At 45.6% G+C, this 22,349-nt stretch overlaps 1 protein-coding gene across 3 annotated transcripts in view; it reads left to right on the forward strand.

Annotated features, from left to right (window-relative positions):
- The window catches only part of LOC106821047, a 32,451-nt gene extending 10,102 nt beyond the window's left edge, over positions 1–22,349 (forward strand). The window contains exons 2-11 of one of the 3 annotated variants that reach the window (XM_014825683.1): positions 2,222–2,371; positions 8,795–12,204; positions 13,772–14,814; positions 16,180–16,367; positions 17,057–17,220; positions 17,574–17,728; positions 19,038–19,119; positions 19,695–19,860; positions 21,151–21,346; positions 21,967–22,349. In XM_014825683.1, coding sequence (XP_014681169.1) covers positions 2,339–2,371; positions 8,795–12,204; positions 13,772–14,814; positions 16,180–16,367; positions 17,057–17,220; positions 17,574–17,728; positions 19,038–19,119; positions 19,695–19,860; positions 21,151–21,346; positions 21,967–22,202 — 5,673 coding nt within the window. In that variant the 5' untranslated portion in view covers positions 2,222–2,338 and the 3' untranslated portion in view covers positions 22,203–22,349. Of the gene's footprint in view, positions 1–2,034; positions 2,372–8,794; positions 12,205–13,771; positions 14,815–16,179; positions 16,368–17,056; positions 17,221–17,573; positions 17,729–19,037; positions 19,120–19,694; positions 19,861–21,150; positions 21,347–21,966 lie in introns of those variants that run through there. The other 2 variants (XM_014825684.1, XM_014825685.1) reach the window with 2 other exon arrangements.

Consider the following 22,349-nt stretch of genomic DNA (forward strand, 5'->3'; position numbering starts at 1 on the left):
CAACCGGCGAAAAATATATTTGCATAATTTTCCAATTCCCAGACAATTAAAGTTGATTCAATCTCGCGATCTTGCAAAAATATCCGTTCCCCCGCTTTTTAGATCTAGAACTTGCATAGACTAAAACACTGCGTCGGGTTAGATGCTGGTTTGGGCTCAAAAGACTATGATGTTTTAGTTTAGATACATCATCGCATTACTTTGGACAGAAATGCGTGCGTTTTAACGCGGAGTGGGTCAAGACCGTTCAAAGATTGTGACGTAATCGATACATGATTCTGTGCTGCCGCCTACTGTGAGAAAGGTTAACTACCTGTGTTTCGCGGCGCGTTCAGCCCCAACCATTGGATCTTGGTGCTAGAGACGCCTTGCTGAATAAATGATATAGTTCTGAATGCTGACAGATAGCTTACAGAGACAGGTTTCAGTGGTGTTACTACTGAATATGTGGATCTAACAGGCAGACACCACATGGGATGCGAGTGCCCAACTCTGTGTCGCTACCCTCTAGATCTATGCTGCTGTGAAAGGGCATCGTAATATCACATGTGTTGATTAGGTGTGTGTGTGTGTGCGCGCGCGTGTGTGCGTGTGTGTGCCTCTCTGCGCGCGGGCGTGTGTGCACGCGCACATGTGTATGTGAGCGAACTCTTTCTGAGAGTCAAGCTCGAAAAGAAATACAACTGTAAAATTGCAGTTTCCATCGACGCGACGCTTTCGGAAAACGCGGACACACCGGTCTTTAGAGAAAGAGTAGTAAAGTATATGGCGGCCCCTATACAACAAGACGGGAACAAGGACCGGAGATCTGAGATACGTATGTTATTTGGCGGGCGGTCACGCGCGGTCGGCCCTGGCGGTAATTTCACCATCGTGCGTCGTGGGACGACGGCGATTTCGATTGGCTGCGCGGCAACGTCATTGATGCTGCGGTACAGCCCAGCCGCCTACGGCCATGAAATGCAAAGAGACTCGCTGCGTGCCACTTCCTCAATGCACGCGTAGCAGCGTCGCGAGGTCACTGACATCATACCGGACTTTCGCTCCGGCCGCGTTCCACTTTCTATTTCGTTGGCATTCGATCATCTATGTGACGAGGCGACGACGTGTGACGTGTGACGTGTATAGAGAGAGATTCGGCGTCTGCAGCTGTCGCACCGTTACAGACGGCCCCGTCACAACGATTTGATTGACTCTGCGCAGTCGTAACACGAGTCTAGTGTTGTATGCGCGGTAGGGGGGAATTGGGTTGAAATTCCTCCGTTAAGTAGGAAACTGCGCAGAGATATAGGTAAATAAGCCGCGTTGAATGTTAATATGGTTTTGGCCCATCAACCTCGCGGTACGAAATCGCGATGTCCGGGCGATGCGCGTGTAAGCGAGGTCGGATCAAGGTCAGAGGAGATTATCATTCATGCTCAATCTAGCCATGATCTTAACGATCAATCATCAACGCAATCGACATTACAAATGACTAAAGCCAATCGGCAACATTTGCTCACTAGCATCTACATCTACTGCTGCATGTCGGATCCTCACGAAACGAATCACCTTGGTGCTCGCTCTGTATGCATTCGCACACGTCCACCTATCTTCTTGCCGCGCAATATTTCCTAACTTCTCGCCGAGTTAAGTGCTAACCGACGGCGGCCCATCAGCAGCGGCAGTCATGACTCTAGATTGATCTTCGTTCGATGAGCGCGTACGCCGTACATGGTTGACGCGCGTGCGTGCGTGGGTTCGTGCTCGTGCGTGAGCGCACGCGCGCGCGGACAGGGGGCGTGTTGTGCGTGCGCGGGCGCCCTGCGTAACAGGTGCGAGCTGCTGTCGGCGTCGTGTCTCTTCCGCGTTGCGCTGTAGTGCCGTCGGATCATCCTTCTCCCCTCCCCCTCCCCCCGCTGCCCCCCCCGCGCGCGTGGGTGTCAACGCTGGCCGACTCATCCTTGACTCCGCAGGGCGTGATTGATGGTTGGCGAGCAAAGGTTTCTAGCGCCTGTCTCTCTACGCACCGCGCTCGCGCTCTCTCTCTCTCTCCGTCGCATTACTATATCGCACGTATACCGCACGGTGGTGCCAGTGTCGCAGGAGTATCCAATTCACGCCGATGTGTGACAGTCTCTCACGCTCGCTGCGGTGATATTACGACACGAAGGAGAACTTGGAGAGGACGTCTTACCGTGACGTGTTTCGTGACTTTTGAGCGCGTTTTGTTAAATTGCAGATTGGCAAGTGATACATGTCGTGATATTCGATCGCAAATCAGCGCCGGGCGCAGGTGGAATATATATATATACATATATATATACATATATTGCGATTGGAGCTGTAACAATTCGGGATGGAGCTTCGAGGGATTCTCATTATTCTGTTGGTAAGTGAAGAGATTTCCATTTAAATTGTTATTATTTATTTATTTACGAAAAACTGAAGAAATATAACGCGACTACCGAGCGATATTATGAAAATGGTATATAAGGATATAACGAAATAACAGTTAGAGAAAGTATTACGAAGATAATATATTCACATAGGCAGTGCATTATGCATTATGCACGTTACGTAATACAAAGTTTAACCTGCATGATATCGTAGTTTTAATACATTATAGCATCTCTCGTGGGTAAAGTTTTGATATGTTGCCAAGCCATCTAAACAACCAAAAAGCCTCCCACCATACACACACAGCCTACAATGCACATACTAGTAATATATTACTATACTTCTACACCTACACTCTATACACACCTAATCAATGCCCACAATACAATCTTCTCAATACCGATAGTGTATAAATCTTTTTTACACATCACCTACCACGCGCACACTATTATTACACAGTACACACCAATCTGCTTTCCGCTACCAATGAAAATCATCCACACCCCCACACAAACGCACGCAAGCACATACACACACGCACGCGCGCGCGGTCGCTCACGCACACACATGTATATATAAACACGCACGCACACACACACACACACACACACACACACACACACACACACACATGTATATATAAACATAAATCACGAATCAACTACCAGTATCACTCGGTATATAATATTCACGTGTTTGAACCGGCCTATCTATCATGCAGTAAACGCAGTCTCGCTCTCGCATATATACCGCTCACTCGGATAGGCTGGTCACGTTGCGTTGAAACCCACGAGTTATTGCCGGGATAGTGATCGCATAGGCGTTGCATTATACGCTGCAATACACGGTCTGTTGATTGATGTGTCATCCGTTCCTTTTCTATCCCAACTCAGCGTATACGTACGCATTGATGCCTTACTAGATTTTCTTCCAATTTGCATGCAACGAATGGATACTTTCACGAAAACGGTGTCAGGTCTAACAAATGTAGCAAATTTCTTTTTTTCCGGGGATTGAGCAATGCATTTGATATTGGACGGTATAACTATGTAAGGCGCGGTAGAGGTAATGTAGATGTAGCCTAGATGTTAGCAAACGCAACTACAACAGCTTGAAACGAAAGGGTTTAGCGGCTTATTAACTTCGCTATGTCTCGACTACTAATTACAACATATTGCTAAATCTGAATGTTACTAATTAGCTAGTCAAACGCCTAAGCATTGGTTTCTCAGATTGACTACTTCCCGGCTCATGCTGTGCGCAAAATCTGTCAAAAACTATACATACTGATTAAACCTATCAGCATGTGACCGTGACCGCTAATGAAACTTCGCGACTGGGTGCAGTTAAATGCCGACCCGGAAAAACATTCCTGTTAAACTTTCAATGGTTTGACGCACACTAGTTTCTTTAACCATTAAAACGGAGAAACAGTAACATTCCTCAAACTGTGGAACGTTGCGACGGCACAACCAACATACTGACCGCGAGTTTCGGGCGACTATCGGGTGCCGCCTCAAGGTTGCGGTGACAATGACAATTAAATTTAGCAATCAGTCACACTAAACTTCATCTCGTGAAGATAACCTATTTTCGTTGGGAGCTATCGCTATTTGAAACACGGGGAGCTTTCATATGACAGAAGGTGACGTACCTGGAATGCGCGTGCGTCTCGGCATCGAATGAATAAAATTTTCATATGTCTGAGTTTTTGCAGCACTAGACATAAACTATCTACTCAATCGTAAATGCTGATGGCGTAATCAACGCCAGACAAATGTCAGCCATGAAACTAATGAACTCGAACAGAGCCGTACGTTGTGAACGCAGTAAGACGAAAAAGACAATTTACGATTCCAATTGATACCGGCTTTCGATAAACCCAGAAAGCAATCATCGACGCAATTTATATTTAAGATATAAAAAACAAGATAACGCGCGCAGCTAAATGTATTAATTTTCTCTCGTTTGTGGAGAACTAATCCACACTTTGTCGCTGTATGACAAAGTGTGGAAGTGACAATACAATAGCAAGATCGAATAATCTTTATTCCGTGTTATTATACGTCTATCTCACGGCCATTCTCCTCAGTAGCCAGCTTGGTGAATCTCGGTCCGGTATATTTCTCTTCGCCTAAGGGGAAGATCAGTCCGGTATTCGGGATCCAGGAAACGACTTTTTGCCTGGGAAATTGGAAATTTCCGTTCCCGTTTCATCTTAGGATATATTTTCAGGTGATTCGGGGGGGGGGGAATAACAATCACTCCAATATTTGCTCTACACCATTCGTAGTTTGCACATCGTTCCCTTGTGTGATGACGTCATTCATGAGATGGTCACGGGATGCTGGGCGATGATCACGTGCTTTCTCTGATACGTCACGTGACGCCAAGCAGATGACGTTTTTTTCGTACCTGGTGAAAAAGACATTAAAACTCGTTGGGGTCTAATCGTGTTGACGTGTTGGTGATAGGCATTACCGGATGAAATAGCTGCAATGCGGATCCATAGATTCAGATATATATCACATCTATCCATGGCTATAAGTGCCGTGTAGTCATAGCTAGTATATTAATTATCTGTGCCGACAGGTGGCGCTGATATGCTGTACAACTCGCGTAACTCTGCATCGTTTCCGCGGAGAATTACTTATTAATTAAAGCTTTAAATGCCGATTGACCGTATTAGGAATTTTTACATAAATGTGTGACTGCAACGCGACTTTATATGATAGGAAGCCATATATGGTATTAATATTCGAAATATCTTACGTTAGATAAAAGGTTTCTCAGCAACGTTACATGTATGAACCGCTTGTTGGTAGCATTATTCAACAACCCATGTCTATACGCCTGTTTAGCTGAGCGTTCATCATGATATCGCTCGCACAGAGAACAGAGAAGAAAAGCTACAGCACGAGAAATAAACATGGCGGGGTCTCTCAGACACAAGAAGAGCAGTGTTGTTTGATTAATACTAAGAAATGACTGCTAATCGTTAAAAATACTTGGAATTAATATATTAATTTTTATCGTGGGATTATGCATAAATGCATTACAATCGTAGCATCAAGAGAAAACATTTTTTGGTTTATTTTGAAACAATAGTACAATGGAAAAACACATCAGTTTTATTGTTGCAATCGCACGAATAAGAATCAATACCAATTAATTGACAACAACTACTAGAAGGCATTTTCATGAGAGTGCAATATTTTCTCTATATTATCAGGAAAGACATTGCGTGTTTGCATATTTATGAATCGTAGCATACTAGTCGCTTGCGTGTCCAATAACTAGTCTGCAGTATTGCGCTGTAATGTTTATAACTATTAGCCTAATTTGCAGTCTAAGCCGAGAAAGATAATAAGCATCCATATGGCGAATAACATATTCCGTTTTTACTCAGGTGTATCAGACACACGGGGTTGTGTCTAAGTAAAGTACGCGTACGTCATAAGCCTCTGTGACTCGCATGTCTCTATTTCGCATGTTAAGCATGAAATGGAACAGCCAATGAAATTGTCTGGACTAAAAAATGAAGGACGCCATGTTTGAGAGAATTATTTATACGCACTCCCGCGTGATTTTTCAAGAACCATTTATATTCATCATGCGAAATGGCATTATGTTTACGAAGATTTTTAATTTACGAATTTCAAACACAATAAGAACAATTAAAACAACAAACAGGAAGTCATTGTATGTGAAGGAGTAATATATATATATATATATTTGATACACTTATAATGAATCCACTTAATGTGTAAATTTTACCTCGTTATTGTCAAATAATATATTGAAGGTGGTAGCATCGGGTATAAAGTCGACTAGTAATCATACTCGATATAGTACTGGTCAGGCATCCCGCCACCAGGATCGGTATTGTATGCTACATTCTATGTGGAATTGCTTTTGCTTAACGTTTGCTTTTGTTTGCCTCTCCTCCATTCTTCCCTCTTCGTCGTTTTTCTTACTGTCTCGTACATGCGCCCTCTCTTTCTCGCACTCCTATTGACAGCAGTGGTCACTCGAAACAAGGCTAATTCCGGTATAATTAGGTAGCATCCCTCCCCGGCTTCGCTCCGATGACATGCTAGTAGTGCTTTATTCACGCTTGCAGACAGAGGAAGGATTATATCGCATTGGCATAATTCACAGTTTTTTGTTCTATGTGGGGACTGTGGCACCAGGCGCGCGAAGGTCGCAGGGAGAGACCAACGCCACCTGTCCGCGAATAGCTATTATTACTGGTGATATTGTATACTATCATTTACGTTTGCACGTGATTGCGTTTATTGTACCATGAAGTCAGAAATATACATTGGCGCTTGTAAAATACAGAGCTCGTCCTAAACCGACCAGGCTCTTCGACTGTTACACGTCGTAGGCTCTCGCAGTCGTACTCGTAGTCGTAATCGTAGTCGTACTCGTAGTCGTAATCGTAGTCGTAGTCGTAGTTGTAGTCGTAGTCGTAGTTGTAGTCGTAGTCGTAGTCGTAGTCGTCGTCGTAGTCGTAGTCGTACTCGTACTCGTAGTCGTACACCTCGTAGGCCTCTCGCCAACGTAGTGTTAAGCGAGAAGGGAACTTGTGGCTAAGCTCGTCCCAACAACAGACACAACTATTGTCTTTTAGCTGCAACATTTACCGCACGGACTCGCTTATAACGGACACATTTTCCGGGTTTCTATTAGATGGCCCTTAAATGCAACTGTAATTGTACGCAGTAATATGAGCTGCCGTTATAATGGGGATATTTAAATCTTTGTACTTTAGAGCATCTAACATAAACATTAAATTTTCTGATTAGCGTTATATTTACCTCTATTGACCAACGTGGATTTTTTCGTTCACTCTCATTTAATGCGTATTTATTCACTCCCTAATAAATGCCATGAAAGCCATCCTACGCGATTCAGCAAATAATAAATTATAGTAAAAGGTTGGCATTAACAGTAAATGTCAGTAAAACGCTAGTAAATAACAGGATAGTAAAAAGAGTGCTCTGCATCTGGCTACAGTGTCACGCATTCTTGACTACTATACCGTGACAAATCATCACCTGCTTTATGAATAATGCCCTCGTACTATCTGTATATTAGCAGAAGTAGATAATAGGGAATCCCCTATTATCTACTTCTGATATTATGTGTATCCAAACCATTGCAATTCGTGTAAAGTCGCTTATTACCGTAATCATGCACTCAGACCATTGCAATAATAATTAGTTTTATTCAAACTATGATAAACAAATCAACCGCATATTTAAGCTCGGTAAACAGCAATTGTACTTCGGAATAACTCACGCGTACGTAGCTGAAACCACCCGTGCCCTTGTTAACACAACGAACCAGGGAGATTTTCGCGAGTAAATTATCCGCAGGTCTTTGTCATCGTCGCGGTTATTGCATTGATACTGTAACTGCACAGCCGGGACTTGTCTAGACGTGGTAGTGGCGGGGTTGAAAGTACCCGGCGAGCAATCATGCGTGGGCCAACATTCTCTTCCGCATGTACAGACACGCACGTATGTACCTATACATACACACCTGCGCACGCACGCACGCACGCACGCGCGCACACGCATGAACGCACACGTGCACACATACGCGCACAAGCATGCACACGCGTACGTGCACGCACACGTGAACGCATTAGCACGCACTCTCATACAGATACTCTCACGCGCATACATAAACACACTATCACGCGCGCACGCGCACGCGCACGCGCACACACACACACACGCGCGCGCACGCACGCACGCACGCACGCACGCACGCACACGCACACACACACAGGCACACATCCACACAACCCTACGCATATGGTTAAGCACACATACGATCATCTAAGTCACGGTTTTCGTCTGCCGCATTCCAGCGGATTAGCTTCATTTTTTACCCGCAAACGACCGGGGAAGTGGCGCGGACGTAACGTATAAAACGTAGGAATGACACTGCTGTGCCAGAGACCTTAATGTAAAGATTAGAAACACATTATGGTTGAAAGATGATCCCTCTACTTCCGTGGTGCGTTTAGGCCACACGCACACCACACGCGCGCGAGCGTAATAATCACTTCAATCGTAAAAAGTCCCCGGCACAGCAATATATGTGAATGTGGCAGTGAACCGTCAATTGTATGTATACTCGTCTATGTGACTTCGGTCGAATTTAAGGGCCATCCTTGCATCAATGCAATACGACGTCATGGCAGCGAGATTCCCCTTTCTGTAACCTGCTCACTTTTATTACTCAGTGATATAAATATTTTATCACGAGCTAATAAATAATACATGTTTTATTCGCTCTTGATTTTATACTAGTATGCCGCAAGACCTTTTGACACCTACTGCCATCTAGTGAGAAACTCAAACAACTTCAGCCTGACAAAATTCGCTCTCATTTGCAGGTGGCCTGCACCAGTGCCATGAAATCCGGGGAGAACATGGGCGAGGGAACTCCGGATCCGAAAATCCAGTACTATCAGCGCGAGGAGGCGCAGCCCGAGCCAGCTGCCGACTACACGCTGCCGCAGCAAGCGCATGACTTCACGGACGCACCGGAGCAGTCTGGCTTCCGCGTCGTACAGGGCACAGTGTCGCCCGTCGTGCAGGGTAGCGCCGTGGCGGTTGACCTCGGAACCCTGGACCTGGACACCCTCGGATTCCTGTCGGGCGTCGATGTGGGCAGTGTGGGTGGGGGCAGCACCGCTCGGTCGGGGGCCACAAACTTCATGCTGAACGTTCGACGAAGCGGCGCGGTCGGCAGAGCTAACGCCGGTGACGCTGCGACGTCGTCCGTCGACCGACAGGTGGTCGGTGGCGCCGCCACGCGGCCGAAGCAGGCCGTGGTTACGCAGGATGCACCGCTGAGTATCTTGTTTGGTGGATTGAATCCTGGGTCGGCACAGACGACGTCCGTGAGTGTCGACAGACAGGTGATTGGCGGCAGCAAGACGATCGGTGACAGCTCTGCGCTGTCGTTTGACGGGTCGGGCTCGTTAGTAGGCTCGGGTAAGCCATTTACTACGTCGTTTGGAGTTCGAGGAGCAACTACAGATAACCACGGAATTACTTTCGGCGAGTTCCCCTCCACAGCTGACCAGCCTGCTCAGGCTTTTGGCAGCCAGCCATTAGCTGCTGATGCGTTCCCCGGCCCCCAAAACCAGATATACGCGGGTCAGGTCTCCGGCACAACCACACGCAAATCTCCAGGAACTCGGGAGCCCAGCCAAGACGGGGTAGGATACCTTGAGGGAAGCATCTATAATCCGTATTCGGACAGAAAATTCGTCAGCCAACACGGGAAATTCGTACGACCGGATAATCCACAATATCCCGGTCGAGCATTTCCGGTCAGTGCCAGTCCGTCTGACATCACGCAGGATAGTCAGAGTACGGGAGGCCTTCTCGGGTCGAATTACGAAACAACACCGCAGCAACAACAGCAGCAGAAACAACAACAGCAGCAGCAGCAGCAACAACAACAGCAACAGCAGCAGCAGCAGCAATACACTGGAGTACAGCAGCAATTCGCAGTGGCGGATGGTAACTTCGCCGGCCAGTCCCGTCCGCTAGACTCTACTTACGGAGTGGCGTCCGCGGGGCAGCAGTCGGTGGTACCTGACACAGCCCCACTCGGAAGCAGCTTTGGTATACCCACATCATCGGACACAAGCTACGGCTTACCATTCACGGCGACAAATCGAAAACAGAAGAGCGGTGCTACAGAAGGCAGGGCCGGACTAGCGGACACTAATCAGTATATCGCTAGCGGCAGAGGTCTGTATGGCAATGTAGGTCGTCGCCAGTACGGCAATGCCGGTGATGGTCAGTATGAAATTGATAATCGTGGGCAGTACGGGGGTCAGTACGGCACGCAAGACCAGCTCGCTGGACGCGCGCAATATGACGGGCAAGGTCGGAACGCCGCACGAGTTCCGTTCGGACGTGGTCAGCAGTTTAGCAGGTTAGGTCTTGACCAACGCGAATTGGTCGGGAGAGATACTTACTGGGCCGATTCACCGGGTCAACAAGGTGTCGGGATTGGTGGGCAACAAACAGGTGGCAGAGTAGAGCCGCAACAGTATGGCATCGATGCACAGAACCAGTATGGAGCCGGAATACAAAACCAACCCGCATACGTCGACGCAGGCACACCGGGCCAATATGCAAGTACGCAATACGGGGTCGGTGAACAGAGCATAAACCCATTTCTCACCGGTGACAGCGCTACACTTGGAGACACTCAATTTGGAGGCGGAAACGCGGGTCCGTTTTCTCGACCGGCGTTCTCACGTGAACCACCCATACAACTCGTCGGTCGGAATACAGTCGGAATCGATCCGATTTCGTTGTATCCGTACGAAAACAATGGAGCTTTGATCAGACGCCAGCAGGCGGAAAATAATCAGTTCCAAGTCGGGATTGATCCTGTGTCGCTGTATCCGCGCGAGGAGTTGAGAGCAGGACAGCAGGGCAATCGACAGCAAACGTTTTCTCGGCAGAACGCATTCGGCGCTAGTGGGTTAAGGCAGAACCGTTTCGGCGGTTTCAATAGTCGGCAAACGAGCTTCACGCCGAACAACTTCGGCGGCTTCGGTAGCCAGCAAACCAGCTTTGCGACGAACAACTTTGGCGCTTCAACCCTCACCGGGAGCGCCGGACAGGTGCCGAACATCGGCGTCTCCGTGCAGGAGAAACCCAGCACTGCAATCGTCGGCAACTACGGCATATTCGCCAACGTCGGCGCGCCCATCAGAGAGCAACAGCAGTCAACATTCTCTGGTGTCTCCACACTGGGAGGGCGGCAGGACTTCGCGGCGAATCAAGTCAACGGCAATCTTTTCGGGCAGCGTCGTCGCGGAGTCGCCGGGTTAGGTGTCGGCATATCGGACGCGGGCGGCATCCTCCCCGAAGAGCGACGAGCCGCCGTCAGCGTCTCGTCAGAGCAGGGCAACTTACAAACCGGTTCGTTTCAGTCGAACGGAATATTCAATCCGTATAAGAACGCCGCCGGATCTTCCGCGAGAAGCGGAACCCGAGGCGGATCCACGAGCAGAGCAGGAGAACAAGATCCGAAACAGTCGCACGTATCGCGGGGTAGATCCCGAGAGACGAGTCAAAACCGTGTGAGGCTGGACATCGGTAATGGGCCAGGCTCTGAATTCATCGACAGAGCGACTCTTTACAATCCTTTCGCTAGCCAGCAGCAAGATGCCGGTACGAGGACGCAGGGAGGCCTGACGACGTACGGAGGCGTGGGCAACGCAGCTGCTCAAGACTCGGAGTTAACGCAGTACGGACGCGCCTTCAATGGACAGGTCAGAGGCATCACGGGTTCAGCGGGTGAGCGTGGCGGCCAGGTAGACCTGAGTCGCGGCTCGTCGACGTTTAGAACCGGATTCGCTTCGTCATCCGGAAGATCATCGTCATCAGTAGACGATGGCTTCATTTTTCCGTGGAAGACGACAGCCTCTCAGCAGCATCGCATAGGCGGCGCCGGAACGAGGATCGGCGTCAGTTCTCGGGGCGGCGATAGGCAGCCGGTCCACTATCAGATACCAGGGTTTGGCAGCAGCTTCCAGACACGCGAGCGTGCTAGTCAGCTTGATGCTGGCCAGGATGATAGGCAAAGGACAAGGCTGTCGGGCAGTGAAGACAGGTCTCGCGCTACAAGCCGCGGTAGCAGGGCAGGTATAGGAGCCGCCTTTATAGATGTCCAGAATGACTCTGATTTTGTTGCTGGGCGAAGAAAAGGGCAGGTGGACTACCAAGGCAGGTCACGCGCTACAAGCCGCGGTAGCAGGGCAGGTATAGACAGTAGTAAACACCACTGAACCTGTCTTGTAAGCTATCTGTCACATTCAGAATAATCATTTATACAAGCGTCTCTAGCAACAAATCAATGGTTGGGGATCGAACCGCCCGAAAACAGGTAGTTAACATTTCTCCCAGTAGGCGGCAGCACAGAATCATTATCGATTACGTCACAATCTTTACGGTCTTACCATCCGCGTTAAAACCACCGCATTTCTGTCACAAATAATCGATGATGTATCTAAACTAAAAACATCATAGTCTTTTGAGCCAAACAGCACCCTAACCCGACCAGTGTCTTTATGTTTGTTCGCTCGCATCTATTGCAAGTTTAGATCTAAAAACGGGGGAACGGATATTTTCAAGACGCGAGATTGAATCACTTTAATTATCTGGGAATTGGAAAATATCAAATATATTTTTCGCGGTTCCGAAATAGAAGTGAGCCGGGAAGATCACCCGAAATTGTGATTTTCGGGATCCAGGAAACGACTTTTTGCCTGGGAAATTGAAAATTTCCGTTCCCGTTTCATCTTAGGATATATTTTCAGGTGATTCGTGGGGGAAAAATAACAATCACTCCAATATTTGCTCTCTACCATTCGTAGTTTGCACATCGTTCCCTGGTGTGATGACGTCATTCATGAGATGGTCACGGGATGCTGGGCGATGATCACGTGCTTTCTCTGATACGTCACGTGACGCCAAGCAGATGACGTATTTTTCGTACCTGGTGAAAAAGACATTAAAACTCGTTGGGGTCTAATCGTGTTGACGTGTTGGTGATAGGCATTACCGGTTGAAATAGCTGCAATGCGGATTCATAGATTCAGATATATATCACATCTATCCATGGCTATAAGTGCCGTGTAGTCATAGCTAGTATATTAATTATCTGTGCCGACAGGTGGCGCTGATATGCTGTACAACTCGCGTAACTCTGCATCGTTTCCGCGGAGAATTACTTATTAATTAAAGCTTTAAATGCCGATTGACCGTATTAGGAATTTTTACATAAATGTGTGACTGCAACGCGACTTTATATGATAGGAAGCCATATATGGTATTAATATTCGAAATATCTTACGTTAGATAAAAGGTTTCTCAGCAACGTTACATGTATGAACCGCTTGTTGGTAGCATTATTCAACAACCCATGTCTATACGCCTGTTTAGCTGAGCGTTCATCATGATATCGCTCGCACAGAGAACAGAGAAGAAAAGCTACAGCACGAGAAATAAACATGGCGGGGTCTCTCAGACACAAGAAGAGCAGTGTTGTTTGATTAATACTAAGAAATGACTGCTAATCGTTAAAAATACTTGGAATTAATATATTAATTTTTATCGTGGGATTATGCATAAATGCATTACAATCGTAGCATCAAGAGAAAACATTTTTTGGTTTATTTTGAAACAATAGTACAATGGAAAAACACATCAGTTTTATTGTTGCAATCGCACGAATAAGAATCAATACCAATTAATTGACAACAACTACTAGAAGGCATTTTCATGAGAGTGCAATATTTTCTCTATATTATCAGGAAAGACATTGCGTGTTTGCAAGCCGCCTTTACAAATGGCCAGAATGCTTCTGATTTTGTTGCTGGGCGAAGAGAAGGGCAAGTGGACTACCAAGGCAGGTCACGCGCTACAAGCCGAGGAAGCAGGGCAGATGCCGGCTTTGACTTTATAGTTGATCGGGTTGATTCTCCGCTTGTTGTTGGACAAGGAGACGGTCAAGTGGACTACCAGGACAGGTCACAAACCACAAGTCGCGGTAATAGAGCAGGTTCAGGCAGAGGAAAAGGGATAGTGGACTACCAAGGTAGGTCACGCGCTACAAGCCGCGGTAGCAGGGCAGGTATAGGAGCCGCCTTTATAGATGTCCAGAATGACTCTGATTTTGTTGCTGGGCGAAGAGAAGGGCAGGTGGACTACCAAGGCAGGTCACGGGCTACAAGCCGAGGAAGCAGGGCAGATGCCGGCATTGACTCTATAGTTGGTCGGGTTGATTCTCCGTTTGTTGTTGGACGGGGAGACGGGCAAGTAGACTACCAGGACAGGTCACAAACCACAAGTCGAGGTAATAGAGCAGGTTCAGGCAGAGAAGAAGGGATAGTGGACTACCAAGGCAGATCACAAACAGTAAATCGCGGTGGTAGTACGGACACTCGTAGAAACTTCGACGACCTGCGTAGGGCAGAAGACAGACGCCAGGGTCGAATAATCAGCAACTCAGTCGTTAGCTACGATACGACGGGCTCAGACGACCTATCACAGGTTAATGCATGGACGGGGCGAGGTAGAAATCGAAGACCGATCGCGGCCGGCGGTACTGTTGCCGGAGATAGCGTAGCGGAAGGAAGCGTCGGCACTAACATTGGGGTGCGCTTTAGCGAACAAGATATCAAACGCTATCAGCAGAGAACGTTTAAGCCGGCGCATGTAACGTTCGCTCCGGTACAGACACCTGGTAGAGACTTCAACACGATTGTTCGGACGACCGCTAAGCCGTATACGGAGAGACCTGTGGCCAGGCGTGTACCCGACATTCCGGCGGTTATCACGGGACAGAGCGTGATACTCAGCGATGATAGATTGCGTGGTAAGTAACGACGGTATTGTATGCTACATTCTATGTGGAAATATTGTACAGCCGGTATTGTATGCTACATTCTATGTGGAAATATTGTAACTCGCACGCTCTTTCAAGTTTTCAATATGCGTCATGTATATTGAATGTCAAACCTCAATAAAAACTTCAGGTGATTAATGTTAGCGGATGAGTATAACAGATAATAAACGGGTTTTCTATCTCCAAAATACAAGCATGCGATCTAATTACGCACCACCGTGACAGTGAGAAGCTTGGCATATGAACAGGTTGTATTCACTGTAATGTCAATAGCCCCATCGTATCCTATAACTGAATACAGATTAGCAATAAATACGAACTTTTATTGACCTCTGTCGACGAATATCTGTAAAGTGTATTTTAGTTCTAGGGGATAGTTGGAGAATGACGAATATCTCATTAGAATAACAATATTCTTGTTCCTTCTACGGAATATTCATTCTATAAATGTTAATAAAATACAATATGGCGGCTGCTTGTATTAAGAGCTCAAATATGTGCAGATGAAATAAGAAACGTACAACGTTAACTAGTTAATTAATACGCAAATTCTTATAAAGACTTAATTGTAACTTAATTAAAAATGGTGCTTTAATTTATAGGATATTTAATCCATAAATGACTTGTAATTCGAAAGTAGGCATAAGAAAAATGGCTTGTGACTGTCTGCCCAATTTCTATCTACATATTACTATTTTGTATATACTAGCAATAATCATAGAATCATATAATTATGTAGCATTTCTGTATAAACCTTTGAACAAGTTGTTTTAATTTGCAGAATAATGAAATTCTCTAACAATGAAAATATTCACAAAGGTAAAATCACTGATCGCACACACGAACGAGGAATTCTTTTTCTCGAATTTCTATCCGGTAATAATAATTTCAATTTTCCTTCACGAGTAATCGTGTTAGGTTTGCCGCGGCTCACCACGCGGTAAATGACGTGCATGCGCCGATCTTTGAATTTTCCTGAATGCGTTATTGGTTCGTGCGCGTCGTCTATAGGTTACGGCATTTCCTTGTTGTTCTCTGTACACACACACACACACACACACACACACACACATACACACACACACACACACACACACACACACAATATGAGTATATGCATAGATATATATATGTGTGTGTGATAGAAGGACGTATGCGTTGACCTCGATGAATTTTCTGTGTCCGCGAAATGTCAGCGTACCTGAGACCACACACAAATGATTTCATTACGTATGTTACGTGTCTATATCTACACGTGCCTAGCGTAAGTATAGAGCTTCATCATACACGCAAAGCAATATCGGACGACTAATCTCATGCGCTGCTTCACTCTAGACGTGAACGTACACTGCGACACGCAGCGGAAGGTGATGGTCATCAACCTGCACTTCAACAAACCGTTCTCCGGCTCCGTCTACCCGAAGGGCTACTTCAAAAACTCCGTGTGCAATCGAGCAGTAGAGAGTCTCACTGATCCAGTTATCGAGATTCCCCTTGACGGATGCGGCACAGTGGAGGGAGACGTGAGTACCGCCATTTTGGTTCAATTGACACATTCCCATGAAGTGATTAACAGGAAGCTGAGCCGGTCGGCGTTGTGATAGGATGTTCTAAAAGTCATTGCTTGGGTGCGCGTGTTAAAACCATGTGTAAACTGGTTCAGCTTGACTCGTCTAGCAACAATTTTTAACGTGGTGTCGTTATCTCGCTCGAACACATCGGTCAATTAATTGAACGGCATTGTCTCGGCATCAACAGATTGTAAGCAACTCAGGAATTTAACGAGAAATTATTTCTAACTGTTTAATAAATAAGTAAATAAATCTCTGCCCTTTTATCCTTGAGGCCCTCCATCGCGTCCGATTGGAACTATAGTTCGGAATCGCGTATGAGACATGTTCACACGCGTGCGATCTGAATACGCGATGTGCTCGACGCGCGACGTCTTAAAACGTAGTCCGTTAGCATATAAGATTACGATGCAGGATTATATTTGATATTTTTATTTAAGTAATTACCAATGCAAAACTTTACAAACAATGTGTACACTAACAATTTGCGGGCGAACAATTACCACGGATAAATACGCAAACTACTGTGACAAACGCTCAATTACATTGTGATCCTTAGGCGTCATGCACATATCAGCAAGATGAAAATACATATGGAATAACTCGTACCCTGACAGCTTGGCTTCTTGCTTCTCTTGCAGTCGTTCGCCACCGATAGACCCAGTGGGGTGTTCGAGAACACGGTCATAGTGATGAACGATCGAGTGTTCAACGTGTTGTGGTCAACCGACAGAGCCTACACGGTCCGCTGCACAACCGGAACCGGATCCGCGAACAAGCGTGTGTCGGCCGGTATCACAGTTCCGTAAGTCGGTGCAACATCCCATCCCGTCGCTCTTCTGATATTTCTATCGATGCTCCTGCTTCCACTCATCCGCGGTTATAGTCAGTTAGTAGGGAGTAGTTAGTTAGTTAGTAAGTTAGTTGGTTAGTTAGTCCGTGAATTCGTTATTTACTTATTTATTTATTTATTTATTTATTTATTTATTTGTTTGTTTAGTTAGTTACTTAATTACTTAGCTAGTTAGTTGGTGCATAGCTTATAAAATGTAGTTTGGAGTAAAATCGCATGGATACATACGTTCGTCTGCTGTTTATTTCTATTTGAACTAGGACAAATTAGGTTTCCACAGCCTAACAGTGCGCTTGTTGTTGTAGGATGGTGCGCGGGACAACACTGCCACCTGTCGACGCCCTTACAATGCCAGACATCTATCTAAAGGTTATAGATGGCAGGGACCCGCGGTCAACACCCACCAACACGCTGCTCGTGGGCAATTTGGCTTCCATCGTCATTTACTACGATAACACAGGTGCGTTCCATGCTACTGAACTTGGGTGGTGTAATACAACACATGTCGCCAGATAAAGGTCAACACTCCCTATCAGACTTTCCTTTCACGTACTCGCTATAGACCTCGTAATACCGCTATACGATGGGTAATATAATAGGGAAAGATAAATATCGTAACAATAACAATAACGTAATATTAACGTAATATGTATATACATATAAATACAGTGTAATAATATAGTGAGATATTAGGCGCGTTCACACACAAGAAAAACCGCGATTCTAATCGCGATGAAATACCGAGATAATTGTGTCGTTGTTCACACAGGCGAATAATTGCGCTAATCGCCGAGCGGGATAATTCTATTAATAGAACTGCGCATGCTCACTGCCGGAATGATACTCACTGCGCATGCTCACTGCTCTCTCGCTTGGAATGATGGGATAGAAAATACCGGGATTATTTGCGCGAGCGTTCACACACGCAAATAATCGCGCTAAAATACCGGGATTATTTGCGCGAGCGTTCACACACGCAAATAATCGCGCTAATTCCAAAGCGAGCGTTCACACACGCAAATAATCGCGCTAATTCCAAAGCGAGCGTTCACACACGCAAATAATCGCGCTAATTCCAAATAATCGCAGTCAAAAGTGCGATTTGGAGCGCGATGCTGATCGCGATTATTAGTGGGTATTATTGCGTTCACACTTGTAATAATCTCGGTATTTCGATCGCGATGCAAAAACCGGGATTTGCATCCCGCTTATTCGCGCCAGTGTGAACGCGCCTAATAGTATATTCCTATTACTTTACTCTTGATTATATGAAAGATCGATAACTATATGACAGGTGACGATGCCACCGCTGGCGGGTAGAACAATGACAATGATGACTGTTATTAGTTGATTGACAACCGCTGATCTCTATCGGAGATCAAGTGTAGTTGTTTGTAATCCCAAAGCGTATTTTATAGTTTTATATGTGTATTTAGAAAGGCCACCTACGTAACCGGTTCACGACACCCGGTGGCAGTTAGCTCAGTCAAACGTGTGTCAAACGCTAATACATTTTTATGCCTAGGGCTAACAAAATTGTTGGAAACGCAGAGACGCAGAAATTTGATTAGTTAATAAATGCAAGTCAATTGATTATGTGTTTATATTTTTGGGCGCGCCTTGAACGCATATTTATTGGTATATTATGGGTGTACATTCATTGTGTGGATGTAATGTATCGTCACGTGATCGTAGTATTTTAATAACAACGCCAGACCTACTGCAAATTTATTCGACCGTAATTCTTTATATAAATGTGCTCATTGCAGATGACTGGGGAATATGGGTGACTGATTGCTATGCTCACAGCGGCACCGAGATAGGAAGAGTGGATCTCATAGATAATAACGGGTAGGTGGATGTCGAAAATAACAGCCGAGGCGACAGACAAACTAGCGCAAATGTTTGCTTCACGGGTATCCCATCGGCACTGTCCGTCACGTTATGTCGTCAAGGCAATGGATATACTTTGTAGCTGACCCAGTTGCTTTTAGTTATCGGCTAAATACACACGCGCGCAGACAAAAACGCAAGCATGCACGCGCACACACACAACCTCATGCACACGCACGCGCACACGCGCATACATATATATATATATATATATATATATATATATATATATATATATATATTTATATATAATATGCCCGAGTCATTAGTGATTGATGTCAAGAATATCTACATTCAATTTCATACAAGTTCAATTTTAACTGTTAACATGTATCTGTATTTATAATATGAAAAGATGCTCTCTTCCGCAATGTGAAGCGCAGTAATGCAATGTATAGCAGAACCAATGCATTGCTTCATGCCAATACCAACTTACCATCTAAAGGTAATCGTAAACCTAGATCACAAGCAACGGTGACCACCATCACGCGTCGATTCGCTCGTTATGCTGACTTCTCTTTCTCTCTCCGCAGATGTCCTATTAATCGGAAACTGATCGGGAAGTTCAACAATAATCCGCAGTACAACGGAAATGGCGTCACCTACGTGTACGCCATCTTTAAGAGCTTCAAATTCCCGGACAAGGAGAATGTCTATTTCGAATGCAACGTGAACATCTGCAAGGACAACTGTGAAGCCGTGAGTATTCGCCGCCGTATACTATGAAGACAAGCATAACTACAAACGCGCTATATTGCATTTCATTGATTTGAGGCCTCTATTATTAAAGGGAATTCATTCCTAATGTATCCATAGATGAGCAACGTTCCACTAGTTCAGATCTCCGTGTGAAAAAAACCATGGTGAGAAAAGTGTAATCTAATGCTAGAATCTGTGTGAGTGAGTGAGTGAGTGTGTGAGTGTGTGAGTGAGTGAGTGAGTGAGTGAGTGAGTGAGTGAGTGAGTGAGTGAGTGAGTGAGTGAGTGAGTGAGTGAGTGAGTGAGTGATTGATTGATTGATTGAGTGAGTGAGTGAGTGAGTGAGTGAGTGAGTGAGTGAGTGAGTGAGTGAGTGAGTGAGTGAGTGAGTGAGTGATTGATTGATTGATTGATTGATTGATTGATTGATTGATTGATTGAGTGAGTGAGTATGCGAGTAAGTGAGTAAATGAATGAATGAGTGAGTGAGTGAATGAATAAGTGAGTAAATAAGTGAACGTTTTTACCATATATTCAAACATTGACTGATACTTTCTTTCGCAAGATCGAAGCATTATCACTGTTATTTAAGAACTGACGACAGCATTGCCATTTCATATTACTGCATTAGATAGAGCCGCTGTATTTGCTGCAGTGTACCGCATGCTATGCTGGGGTGAGAGGATGACCAACTCTGTCTCCGCCCGTGTAAGATTACTACGTGTGTCAGGGCAGCAGCTAACCTCTACAAGACGCATCGACTAATCGCGATAATAGATGTCCATTGCGCATGTACGTGTTGACAGATGCAATCGTAGTACTTAAGTGGCGACTCCCCGATGATGACCGATGATGGCCGATGATGACCGACGCACGCGAGTGCGCAGTTCCGGAAATCGGAATATACAGGAAGCGCACTCTCCTCGGAAATCCGGAGAAATCCGGATTCGACTTCTTGCATCGGTTGGGTGGGTGTGGGAGTTGGTAGAGGGGTTACTGGGGGAAAAACGGGGACGGAAGTTATTTATGGTGGACATAATTCCTTTGATTTTTTGGACGGAAGTAGTCAAAACGGGGACGGAAGTTATTTATGGTGGACATAATTCCTTTGATTTGATTGGCTTGGATTATATGCGGGCATATATTCCTCGCTTCCCATTGGTCGATTTATGGTGACCATAAATATGATTTATGGTGACCATTAATATGCAGTCATGTATTCTTGATTTTTGTCCACTGTGGCCAACCATATGCGTCTGTGTAAAAACGACGTTCATTTGTTTATCGCAGAAGCAATGCCCCTCTAGTGGCAGACGCGGTAAACGCTCGCTGGACGTGGAGGAGGACGAGAGCGAGGAAGAGGCTACCGAACATACGCAGGAGAAGCCATTCAAGCAGACGCTATCGAACCTAGCTCAGACTACCAACGTCTACAAAGGCATCCGGATCTATCTCTCCGGAGAGTCGGGAGCTAACGAATTCCTTCGTAAGTGGCATGCAGAAGCGAACAGAGGCTTAGAGATATTTAGAGCAATAACGTGGTGATGATAAGTAGCGTTTTAGATAACCTTAAAGATGGCGTTGGAAAAGACATGTGAATAAACATTATCGCCCAGAAAATCGGCAGATATTTAGCGATTATGTTGATATAACAACGCTTACACGTTTAAACAATTCCGCGCAATAACATGATTAAGAATACGACCACCCTCTCAGTGAGCCGTATTATTGACGTACTCTTAACAATTTTCATCATTACACCTTCTGATTATATACTACATAGGCCTATGTGAGACATAAAATGTTATTTTTTATAACTGTGAAGTAGCATAGCCTGGCGTAATGACAGTGGTCTTTCAGTAAACGCTGCCTTCTATAGCTATAATCATTACCCCTCTCGTGAGAAAATAGTTATCATACGTTAGAAGAAGCAGCTTAGAACAAAAGGGATCCTGTTCTATAACGCACCATATTTCGCGAAAGAAGCAAGTTACTCGAGCCGAGTTTATACCACAGGTGTACGACACCCGTGCCCCCATTTAAGCAACTACTCTATGCTGTATGCAAGTTTAAATCACTCCCGGTGGTTGTTTTGGATGTTTGCAGATCGATTCAATAATCGCTACGTGAAACACGGCGACGACTGCGTGGACACGATGGTTCTCGTCTTGTCCTTCTCCATCATGACCCTGCTGCTCATCTCAACCTTCGTCACGGTGGCGCTCATGTTCGCCAGATGGCGGCACCATCAGCTGATCAGAGAGAAGGTTGCCGATGTATCGAACGAATACTACCTGAAGCCGCTGCAGTTTACACCGGGGACGACCGCCGCCTATCGCTAGTAGTGAAGAGATGATCCGATGATTTGCTCAGTTTGCCAACCGAGAGGATGCAGTCTATAAATCGACACAAATCGTTGCAATTTTAGCTTGCCGTAATGGCATATAATAATGAATCAGCTTATATATATATGAGTATATGCATAGATA

This window comes from Priapulus caudatus, unplaced genomic scaffold (assembly GCF_000485595.1).
Source record: "Priapulus caudatus unplaced genomic scaffold, Priapulus_caudatus-5.0.1 Scaffold56, whole genome shotgun sequence".
NCBI lineage: Eukaryota > Metazoa > Priapulida > Priapulimorpha > Priapulimorphida > Priapulidae > Priapulus > Priapulus caudatus.